The 12,473-nt window shown below is 35.4% G+C and overlaps 2 protein-coding genes across 2 annotated transcripts; one reads left to right on the top strand and one right to left on the bottom strand.

Moving 5' to 3' along the window:
* Positions 1-1,287: 1,287 nt before the first annotated feature.
* LOC104744002 (uncharacterized) lies at positions 1,288-4,637 on the top strand. Its single transcript, XM_087486264.1, has 2 exons — positions 1,288-2,740; positions 3,364-4,637. Exons 1-2 carry the CDS (start codon positions 1,352-1,354, stop codon positions 4,510-4,512), a joined length of 2,538 nt encoding a protein of 845 aa, XP_087342390.1. The 5' UTR covers positions 1,288-1,351; the 3' UTR covers positions 4,513-4,637.
* An 81-nt stretch (positions 4,638-4,718) lies between these two features.
* On the bottom strand, positions 4,719-8,786 carry LOC104742529 (QWRF motif-containing protein 2). The gene is made up of 6 exons (XM_010463538.3): positions 6,861-8,786; positions 6,388-6,507; positions 5,736-5,852; positions 5,553-5,642; positions 5,293-5,400; positions 4,719-5,176 (listed from the first exon to the last, which is right to left on the bottom strand). The coding sequence occupies exons 1-6, from the start codon at positions 8,316-8,318 to the stop codon at positions 5,096-5,098; spliced, it is 1,974 nt and encodes a 657-aa protein (XP_010461840.1). The 5' UTR covers positions 8,319-8,786; the 3' UTR covers positions 4,719-5,095.
* Positions 8,787-12,473: the final 3,687 nt, after the last annotated feature.

Here is a 12,473-nt window from a genome sequence, read left to right as displayed (position 1 = left end):
CCATTACGGTTCGTAAAATCGCTAGATCCGTCCTCTCCGCCTTGATTAATAACTAATTCCTGCCTAGCATCGATTATCCGATTATACCATCTAATCCGATTAATTCCTGCATAATTTTGTATATACCGATTATTTTTGGAACCAAATATAAATCATATATATATATATATTTTTTGTTATTTAGACATTTAAATGAAGTGTTTATGATGTTTTACAATAACTAATGTACAAACTTTTAATTAAAATCATACTTTTTTTATTAAAATATGTTTTTATGTTTTTACCGTAATTTTAAATACAATACTATAGTTTTATATTTTATTTGGTATTTTTCTTTTCACATAAACATAATTATTCATATATTTAATACTATATAGTTTTAATTTACTATTAATTTAATAAAATAACCCAAAAAACTAGTCCTTGATTAATCCCCGTTTAATCTATGATTTTCTTGCTAAGCGCTATGCCCATCACGACCGCTCGACTACCGCCTAACGATTTCTAAAATAGGGTGTACTAGTACTACTACTAGTCTTCTTCTACTTTGCTTATTTCACTAGTAAGATATATCTCCGAACGAATGGTAGAGAATTTGCCATTTGTCCAAGGAACGACGCCACGCCACAACACCCACAGTCCCACACCTACAAAGAATCTTCTTCTTTTTAAACAAAATGGTAATGTTGTTTGTTAAGAAAGAAAAAAAATTTACCTTGGCTCCTTTTCCATTATGTATTAATGTATGTAATTGATAGATATATATATTTTTTTTGATAAAATTGAAGTTTATCAATTAATGAATTTTACAGGAAATAATATTAATGATTAGGAGGAAAAATATGATACTTAATTAAAGAAAAGATAAACCAATGAGACGTGTACGCGTCTGATTCAATGCCCCACAGATAATATATAAGTTTTTTTTTTTTGGCAGTGAATAGCATTTAACCTAATAAGTAGGTTTTATTAGGGTTAACTTAACCTCTTCTTAACAAGTGTCGTTTTTTTTCTTTCTCACTCTCACTATATGGAAATTTTAAAAATTTTACTTTTCTTTTTTTACTTTTCCTTTTCTCTAAATACTGGATTTTACACTAAAAAGATTAGAGATTAAGCTAATGGAGAATATCCCGGGATTATATTTTTCCTTTTTTACTAATAACCCCTATTTCAATTGCTATCACAACACTGAACAAAGAGTTTACCGACTTAAAAAGTAAAACTAATAGTATATATGTGTCCACACAGACACATAAAACATTATCTTTCTTTTTTGTTAATCACTCCAAAGTTTCTTAGGGTTTTTAATCAAAAAAGAAGAAAAACTTGTGAAACGTATCGGAGAAGTATGGATCTTAAAACAACGCTCGATCAGTGTCCGCCGTTGAGAAAACTCACCTCTCTGAAACACAGATTCTTACAGCCACTCAATCAAGACGATTTGACAAGTTACGAACGACCAAAGCGAAAGTATTCTTCTCTTCCTGGTAATGATGACGGCCAAGAAGATCCTTCTTGGAAACGCATACGCTTTAAACTCCGTCGAGAGAAGGAAGACGACGCCGTTTTCGTTGAGTCTCCTAGGTTTAAACAATTGACGATACGACAGCGTTCTACTAGTGACAACTCTTCTGATACGGTGAAACACGGAATCGAAGAAGAAGGGTTTACAAGCGATGCAGTTTTCTATAAGCCGTGGTTTGATAGTTTACGATTAAAACGACAGCGTTTCGGTGAAGATCAAGATCCTTCTTCTTGTTCTCCGTCTGTAGATGACATCGCTGCTCTCACTCTCATCCAGTTTTCCCGTGATAATCGGCAATCGAAAACACAAACCCTAATACCTCAACCGCAAACGCACACGCAGACGCAAACGCAGACGCAGACGCAAACGCAGACTCATACAACTCAACAACAGACGCCTGTGAAGTCTGATCTGTTCGAGTGTTCAGTATGTGGAAAAGGTTTTACTACGTATCAAGCATTAGGCGGTCACAAGGCTAGCCACAAGGTTAAGCAGCCACAACCGCTTCTTGAAAACGCAGGAGCAGACGCTGGAGATAAAACGCGGACAAAGATGTTGGCCCCTTCTGGGAAGATCCACAAGTGTTCTATATGTCATGTTGTGTTTCCGACGGGACAAGCACTAGGTGGACACAAACGACGTCACTACGAAGGCGTTCTCGGCGGTCAAAAGTTGAGTCCCGATAGTAATGGGAGCCTTGTAACAAAAGTGTTGGATCCAGAACAGAGTTTAAGTGTTAGTGACAACGTTCTTCTCAGTGGTAATTACAAACGTAATCAGGACGAGGTTGTTCACAAGTTGAGTCCCAATAGTAATGGGAGCCTTGTTACAAAAGTGTTGGATCCAGAACTGAGTTTAAGTGTTAGTGAAAACGTTCTTCTCAGTGGTCACAAACGCAGACAGGACGAGTTTGTTCCCTGTGTAGACAAGTGGAGTCTCAGTGATGCGAGTGTTGCAAAAAATTTGGTGAATCTAGAGCTAAGTCTCGGGGAAAGTAATGGCCTACTCGGGGGTCAGAAACGTAGTCAGGATGGGGAGGTTGTTGTTGGAGAAAACAAGTGGAGTCCTAGTTGTAATGGGAGTGGTGTAACAAATGTGTCGGAACCAGAGCAGAGCCAAAGGAGATTGATAGATCTTAATAGCCTGCCGTCACCGGAGTTTGATGAATCTGGAGTCAGAGATGTCGAGGAAGTTGATAGTGCAATCATGTTAGCGAACTAAAGCCTTGTCAAGAAATGTTTTTATTTCAATTCTATTATTAGGATTAAGGCTTCTTACTTTGTTGTTTATGATTTTTGCACATGTTCATTCATCCGGTTTATTAAACAAATCCATATTAATGTAGTTTAACTAACCAAGATTCTGTGTTGAGTACATTTGAGTTTGCTACATCTTCCAGAACACACAGAAACTTAATTGGGGCCTTTTAGATTAAAGAAATCTTTAAAAAATTAGAACTTTAAAAGAGTTAATGCTTAAAAACAGAGTATGTTAAACTGTAACGCCAGAAAGCAATCGATACAAAGTTTGTACTTGATAAAAAAAAAAAAAAGGGAAAAGTCAGTAGGGAGAAAAAGGAAAAGAAAACAAAAAAAAAGTAAAATAATAACTAAACTTTTATGTAATTTAGGAAAACTACTCCAGTCAAGAAATAGAAATCGAACTTACACCTAAAGATATTCTGAGACCTCCAGCAACAAAACCTAACCGACTATAAAACTAGTATATATATGAGTGATCCGTCAAGGAAACAGTCAGCAGTACTCAATTCTATAACTCTGGTTTGTTTACAAAAGTCTCCCAAGTTTTTCGTAGTCACCAAGGAAAAAAAGTAGGGTTTTTTTTTATCTGATCGATATCGGAAGAGAAGAGGTATGGCTATCTCAACGCACTTGAAACAGATCTTAACGAAGGCGAATCAAGTTTCTCCGTCGATGTCTGTGGCCGATCTGAAGAAAGAAGTAGAACTTTGGATGCAAGAAAACAAAGACGGTTTACCAGTCGAAGACGATGTTTTCGTTGAGAGCTTTTTGGAAACGATCGAACGTAATTGTTCTGCAACTCGTGATCAAGATCCGAATTCGGAACGCAGAGCGATAGAACACAGATTCTTAGAAGGAGTAGGAGGAGAAGAACAAGGGTGTGGTTACGACGGCGTTTCGAGTGAGACGGGTTTGGAAAGTAGCGAGCGGTCTCAAAGACAGCGTTTTGGTGATGATGAAGATTGTTTCTCGGAACAGAGTTCATCCTTCTTGGAAACTAACCCGCGAGAAGAAGAAAGACAAGGAGGGTTTGCTAACAACGATGCTTTCCTTGAGCTTTTGGTGGAAAATATTGAGCGATCAAGACGAGGGCAAAAGCGTTCTTCTTCTTCTTCTGATGATGATGATGTTAAAGATCCTTCTTCCTCTTCTTCTCTGTCTGAAGATGAAATCGCTGCTCTCTTTCACAAACGGGATTCACAAACACAACCTCAAACGCAACCCCTACGGAAGCCGAAACGGCAGATGCTGCACAAGTCTGATGCGTACAAGTGCAGTGTCTGTGGAAAAGAGTTCTCTACATTCCAAGCTTTAGGTGGTCACAAGGCTGGCCACAGGATTAAGCCGCTTCTTGTTGACGGTGGAGAAAAAACGAGGCAAAAGTTGTTGGCACCATCTGGTAAAATCCACAAGTGTTCTATTTGTCATAGAGTGTTTCCCACTGGACAATCTCTCGGTGGACACAAACGCCTTCATTACGAAGGCGCTCTCGGAGGTAACAAAGACAGCATGGACGTGGAAGCCGTTTCCCAAGGAGACAAGTTGAGTCCTGGAGGTAATGTTGGTGTTGTAACACATGTACCTGACCCAAAGCAGAGCCTAGAGGGACTGATAGATACGAACAGAGTGCTGTCGCCAGGAGACGTTGAGAGTGCAAACGAGCTTCGACAAGAAGAAGGAAGTACCAATGCTAACAGGATTCAGTTTTTTAACTTTTTTTGAACTGTTTACAAATTCTAGATTAGATTTTTTTTTTCTGTTCTTCCATAAAATTCTGGACTAGGTTACTTTATGTTATCTCATACCCCTGATGTGGGACAGCTTTGAACTCTTACAAGTGTTGTAAATTTTTTTTGGAGGTTCCCCACAAAAGCAAAAGGAACAATTAGAGTTGAGGTGAGAGTGTCCTCTTTTTAACAACTAGAAACGAGTAAATGACAAGACATCTTAATATGAAAGAACGCCAACAAGTCTAGAAAGACAATCAGTAATTCATCAGATCATACATTACTACATCTTTATATGTACACAAGCCAAAGAACCATTAGAAAAACTTCTGTATACAAAAACTAAGCTTACTTACTTTTAGAGGAATTACCTGAAATCTTACAAGAAAAAAAACAAACGTAGAACTAAAAGAGCAAGAAAGGGAGAGATGATAATCCGCGAATGTCACCTTGATCTTGGTTTGAAAACGATAAGGTCGGGATTCGTGGAAGGAAATGGCCCGTGTTAGCAACTCTGTTCTTGGTGAGTAGTGTAGTCAAAAAGAACAAATCTGTTCTCTTGAGGAATATCAGTTTTTCTACAGTTGTGAAGTCAAGCTGCTTGTGATTGGTATCCGACTTAGTTGTATTACGTGCGTTTTCATGCTACAATCCGTAACCTGGTTATTGCGTTTACACCAAAGCGATGTCAGAAATGAGTGGAGACATCGCAAAGTAATCTAAACCCGAAACAAGAAACCAATTACAAAGAGAAATGAAGATAAAGACCCTTTACCTGCATAGCTGCTACTCTTGATAAGCAACCTTGACATCTTTCAAGCAAAACCTTTTCCTTAGCAGTTACATTCACAGTTTCGACCATTACAGAATTCATCTCATCCACCTAAACGGGCATAGATGAGTTTAAACCATAAAAACAAGGGTTGTGACAGAATAACTCAAGATAGGTAACACTTCAGACCCAAAAGGTTCAATAGACTCAAAAGATGTGTTTTAACTTCGAAAAACCTGAGAGAGACAGAGAATTTATTGTACCTTCAACGTCAGTGAGAATATGGAAGATGACATAGCTTGCATTACATCGACAGCTGAACTAACAGCATGCTTGAGGTCTTGGATATCAACCTAAACAGTTCAAGGAACATATTAATTTTTTTAAAACCCTGAAGTTTTTAGATTAAGCAATCATATCAAGGTTTATAACCCAAAATTACTAACCACGGTTTTCCCAACTATTGGTAGACGAAGCGTGCTGGCTTTCAAGGATTCGGTTGCTCCTGACAAAGAACTTGAATGATCTCTATCCAGAAGAGACCATTCTTCTAGAAAACCCATCTACATTTAAATAAACACAGCAAACACGTTTAGTATTTACTAATACAAAAAAAACAACATACATAATCTCTTTATATTCTATTATCTGCCTCTCCTGTAGGGATTTACTATTACTACAGTTTTCATTTCAAAAATAAATAAAATCTCATGTTTCTTATGATGATTCCTTGTCAAAGATTCAAAATACTGTATTGTGGGATGATTCTAAGCAAGTAAGTATACCAACTTCTAAACGTAGATCTAAGTATACCAACTTCTAAAGGTAGATATAAAAATCTACCTACCATACATAAATAGTTAATTAGAGTCCAAATTTATTTGCTAAACACGTTACAGGACAGATACCATTCTACATAATTGAGTTATATCCAAAACTTTATATTCTTCTTACGGAAAGAAGGAATCCCTAAGCTAAATTCCATAGAATAACTGTCTTATTTCTCAAAAATAGAAGAAAAAAAAGAAACGTCTTAATTGGGACATTGGCCCTTTAAAGTAAGAAATCGCAAGAACTTAAAAGAGATCAAATTCTTACCTGTCCCCTCAGAATAGAAGCCAGTTTCAATTTCTGCCTTAGCAAAAGCAACTTGATTCGTTTTAAAGTGACACTGTGCCGCAGTTCCGAGATTGATACCCATGCATTCCACAGGTTTTTCTAGCAAAGAGAAAAAGCAAGAGAGGAAATTTACACTTTGTATTACGACAGAAACCGCTAGAAATAAAGACTTAGTTATAAGTAAAACCATGTTCTTGAAATATTAAAAAACTCATGGTTAATCTTCAAATTGTCATATAATATCTGGAATGATGGCACTAAGGAGCCTAAATGATGTGTTTCCATAAAAGCTCACTTGTAGCACCAAGATCCTACATAGAGCTGAACAAATCATACCTTTTCTAAATCTGCTGCATTGGCTAAAAGTATTTACATCCCAGAAGGGGCACAAATCCATAACAGTCAAGTTATTCACCACAAAAGGAAATGAGAAACTCAGAACTAAGCCATACCTCTGCATTCAATCTTTGCACCATAACAGTAGAGTCTGCCCTCGCATTGACAAACCGCCACTGTAGGTATCGGTTATATAGAAGCCTCAACAAATGTGCATCCATAACACGATCTTCCCCAATTTTCCCTCTCCTAATGTCAGCAGAGAAACTGAGAATTGAAGGCGTGTTGTTGCGGTTATAAGCGTTCATTTGATCAGAAACTCCATTTCTCACTCGAGAAGGACTAGAAAGTGCCCTAGCTGGAGATGATGTAGTTGTCGCCCAGAGCTTACTTGGTGAGGCAGAGCGAATAGCAGAACCTCTTATAGGGGAAGCCATACCACGAGGAGATGATAAAGGAACAGCATCACTAGAAAACCGTTTCGAAAGACCAAATTTTGATGATATACTACTGGCTTTCAAACCCGGACTAGAGGATAAAGGGGAACCAGGATCCTGCAACCGCCTTAACCGGCTATTAGTCTCTTGCCAGAACCTAGCAGAAGCCATAATATTGCGAGGCAAGCTCTTCGATTTAGAGATTTCCCCATTGACACCAGAGCCACATTCCTGAACACCATTAGTGCTACCAGAAGAAACACTATCAGTATCAGAAGCAGTGAAGTCGCAGGAGACACTAGACGTCAGACCATTGCTAGGTCTTCTCTGGCTATCATCTCCAGTTTCCAAATATTCATCCCTACCTCCCAAATCTAAACTCAACCTCTCATTAACAGAAACCCTAGGGCTGTCATCAATCATAGAATTATGCAACATTGACCTCCCAACAAACCCAGATCCAAGCTTTCCTCTATCACTGCCACAATCTAAGCTTCTAGAAAGCGAATTCGGCACAACAGATTCAGAATCCCCTCTCCTAGAAGCTCCAGGCCACCGTTGCTGGTCCACAGGCTTCGAGTTCTCTCTCTGATCTCGAACCGGCGTCGATCTCCGCCGCTCCGGAGTAGGCTTCCGGTGAGAAACAGGCGTGGAAGTAGTCTCTTTCTTTTTACTAATCGGAAGAGAAAAGGCTTCACCTTGAAACGAAACAGACAAACTCCTAGTGGAAGTGATGAGCATCTTCGTAGCCGCCGACATTTCACTACCTACAGCGACCGGAGCCGGAGAAGGTCGACGACGGTCCACGGATTGAGACCGTTTAGGTAACAAAGACGGCGTTTTGACGGAGTTAGAAGCGGAATTCGTGGTGGAGCGAGAGAGTAAAGGCGACGGAGATGGGTACCGCTTACTTGTTCTGAGCACCGCAGAGGAAGAAGAAGAGGAGGAAGAGGATGTGGTAGTGGTTGTGGTGTTGGAAGAAGCAGAGTGAGAAGGAGAAGGAGATAAGTAGCGAGAAGGGACTTGTTTGCCTCTGGGTCGTCTCTGTACGCCATTGTTGGTAACGGGTTGAGGTTTATCTTGTCGATCTCGAGGTGGGTTTCTTTGGTCAGTGGTTGAAATCGCTGCAGCCACCATTCTCGTCGGAAAAAAACTATTCCTTTTTTTCTTTTGTTTCTTCCTTAGTGATCCTCACATTGCATTCAAGAGATTTGTGTGTTCTTCCCCCAAAACACTGACCCCAAAGTTGAAAAATTTCAGAGATTTTTTTGGGTACAAATCGAAGAAGGATTTTGGGATTTGCTTTTTTTTTTTTTTGGCTTCACAGCCGAAGAAGACGAGAGAGAGAGAGAGAGAGATGGGGAGAAATTGCAAGTGGGGTTTGTGAATTTGGGGTTTCCTGAGAAACTTTTTTCTTTTTTTTTTTTTTGTGTATGAGAATGAGAGAGCTTTCTCTAGCTCCTTAGTAATATGTTTATTTTAATATTATTAATTTTTTTTGCTTTTTCAGAGGTTTACATCAACTTTAAAAGCTTCGTTTTGCCCTAAACTATATATGTTTAAATTCTAATTAATCATTTGGTTTGGTTTTGGATGTTTATTCTTAATCTATATCGTTTTTGTGGCATTTTCTACTTTCTAGTTCCCACAGTAAGGATATGATTATTTTTTAATAAAAAAAAATCTCTCTAATTCCTTTCAAGTTTGAAGCACTTAACAAAACTAACCATGATTAATTTCTGCATATTTTTCTTATAGACAGAAAATGAGGAAAAACAATAAAAATGAACTAACTTTTTAAATATGAAATGTTTGTATGTGTTTAGGTAGAAATATATAGAAGTAATCGCATGAATAAATCAATAATTTTTATACATATGGAGAATCCAATGCAAAATTGAAACTATTCTCTGAAAATAGTTATATGAACTCAAAAAGTTTTAGTTTGTTAAAAGTTTCAGTATATAATGTCAGAAATCTGTGTTATCTCACATACCATTAGCTAACTTAACCATAATTCATAAAATAAAACTTGAATTTGAGTAGAGATTTTTCCTCTTCCAGCTATCGTGATTGTTTTATGGCATAAAAAAATAAAAAAATCCATCTATGTATAGTTGTTTTAAAAATCCACTTATAATTCGTTATGTGTTGCTTATTGATATTTATACATCATGTTGTTGAGATTAATTTAATCATCAAAAACCGTTTATAGAAAATATGGGTTTTATTTATCTTCTTTATGCTTTTCGAAAAGTTGATTTGAATATTTGCATGTGCTCAAATTGATACTTTTCTTAGAATTGTCACTGAGGATTACTTTTGGCTCTCTTTTACTTAAGAGAGCATTTTCTTGGCTTTCAAAGTTTGTTAATTCACCGCTAGTATCTTTATCTTAAGTCTTAACCGATAAATATATACACAAATTAATATAAGCAAAAAAAAAAAAAAAAGAAGAAGCAAAAATGGAATAAAAAATAAAAATAAGAGAGAGATATAAATAAGTGAATGAATAATGATAATTTACTAGTAATTTCTAGAATATGAACCATGAAAGCTGACAATCAAATACGTCGTCGGCAACTCGGCATTATCCAATTCTTGCGTTTCAAATATAATAACGATTACTCCCCCCCCCAAATATATATGCCTAATGAGAAATTTGAGTTTATTCTTCTTTATGAAAAAACAGTATGTATTTTTACGCATTTGTAGAGACATTGATGTGTATATATTATGATTTAGATCCATATCGAATTCTATATTTCTTTTTTTATTATTTAAAAAATCCACTAAAATAAGAAATACGTCTACTCTTGAGTCTTGATTGGTTTGGTCGTCTACGGTCAAGATATAGTCAACTAAATAGAAAAAGATGAGAGTCAATTTACTTAATTCCAACTTTTTCTTGAAGGAAGAAACTTCAAACTAGTATGTATGTGTGCGAGAGAGAGATAAATAAATAGTAGTAATTCAAACTACAAGCAAAGTAATGTATTGTGCAATTGGTATTAAGGAAATACTAATTGAAAATCAAAGAGATGTAATGTCACTTTTAGCTTCCATTAATATTTTTCTTGCTTTGGAGTGAGTATTAGTTAGTCCTTATTTAGTCATTTTTGCTTAGAGTCAAAGCTTTCTTAAACAACTCTCTTAATTTATAGATAACCAGGTTTATTATAATTTATCTAACGTTCCTTTCTCGACATCATATTTACATGCACATATGGTGGACTATGTGGTAAACTGGTAATTACGACTATCAAATATTAATAGCTTTTCTTATATATATGACAAGGGTAACTATATTATATTGTAGTAGTATTAGACTGTTAAATCATTTATTCAAAATTTTATCATTACTTCCTTAGCTTATTTTTTGTTTATAACTATTTTTATGAATAGAGACATAATTTCACCCAACATAATTGTTTTGGAGGGTTGGATTTACTATACGATATATATTAATACTATAACAAATTAGTTTATTTTCCCAAAAAGTACTTACCTTAATCGATTCGAAAGCAGAATACGGACGGCACACCCCCAAAACTCCGGGATTGTGTTCATCTTGTATACGTGAACGAAGAAGGACTTGTGTATATTGTATCAAACTATAAATTAAGTAATCCATATTATATAATCAATCTTACAGCTAAATTAAAATAAATATAATGGTTAAACCACTAAACCGAAAATGTCGAATAAGGTGAGGGGATGACATCTCTTTGATTGTTATTAATTGGAAAAAGGGAAAAAGGTCTTTAAGTTAAGACCCATATCTCTCTCACACAAACACAAAACACTCTCTAACTACTTTGACAACTTCATTACACTAAAAAAGCAATAGCGTACAGTGCAATGATTTTCTTTTTATTTGCATTGAGTTTTCATTTCTTTTTTTTTTCTTTTCTATAACTCACCAAAGCACACTATAAGATTTGAACATAACTTATTAAACGGTGATAGTGATAATACAAATCATTAAACTATATACGTTCTATCAACTTTTTTTGTTGAAATGTGGATGAAAAAATTTCTCAGGAAAAAAGTTATATGCAAGTCTAGTTCTAATCCATAAAATATTAGACCAAAAATCTAGCGACCAAATGCCAGTAATTGTTTGCAGTTTGTGAGAACTTAATCAAAATATCCAAATTGTAACATTTTTAAATTTATTTCCATCAATAGACAAGTCAATCCAAATTTAGCAGTTTTTTTCTCTCTTTCTTTCTTTTTTTCTTTTTTTTAATAGTTATATACTGTATTGACGAGTTTTAAAACCACCATAAAGCATTTAGCTTAAAAGTAGTTTAGTTTTGAAAGTACCTTAAATAATTTAGCTTTAAAGTTGTTTTTAACTTATATATCCATAACAATATGATCACGATGCAAACTAGACGATTCGTTAGATGTCATTGTTGGAGTACTTGTAGTTGAAATTATAAAAGAGATCTTTATAAATTCTTAACGTTAGGTCTGATTTATAACTACACGCTTGTACTGTGGTAGGTTTTTGGTTGCCTTTTTATTAATAAGCTTGTTAAGCCCCATATCTACTTATAATTAATTTTTTAAAAACGAAGTCACTTATGGATTTAATATTAAATTGTTTATCAGCCAAGTTTCTTAAGATCATGTGACTTGAAGCATACTCCATAGATTATTGACTAATCATTTTATATATTCAGTTGAGAGACCAATATTAGTTAGCCAACTTTGAAAGTAATTAAAATATAAAAACCCTTTTTGACAAACAAGTAGTAAAGTAACAATTATAGATTTTAATATTGGGTCACCTTTCTACTTTCCAGACTTGGAACATCCTTTCCACTTAATCCCAACACATTCTTCTTCAAAAAAAGCTATTTTCAAAGGATCTTCACGTTATTTATAGATAATGTGTATTGTTTCTGTAATAATTATACTCACTGTATACAACATTCCACTATATTATGAATAGTCTCGAACAAGCTTAGTTTCTTTAATAAGTATGTAATGGTGAGAAATACAAATTTTTAGTTAATCCCCAAATAGAATATTCTCTATATTATATTAAAAGGATAGTTCTTGAGATTATCTTGCATCTCAAAACTCAATATTTACTCGATTATTTATGGGGTTTGCACAAAACATGATACACATGGAGAGCTGGTGTAAAAACATTTTAAAATTGTCCATCGTAATTAAGTAATTATGTAGTACAGTAGTAGTATTATATTTATCTAATTATGCGTGCCCTTGAATCAAACTTAAGATGTGATTTTAAGTACTTGATTTTTAGTTGTTCCC

This window comes from Camelina sativa, chromosome 14 (assembly GCF_030686135.1).
Source record: "Camelina sativa cultivar CO46 ecotype springtype chromosome 14, ASM3068613v1".
NCBI lineage: Eukaryota > Viridiplantae > Streptophyta > Magnoliopsida > Brassicales > Brassicaceae > Camelina > Camelina sativa.
Note: the sequence above shows the minus strand (reverse complement) of the source record. Positions and strands in the feature narration are given on the sequence as shown.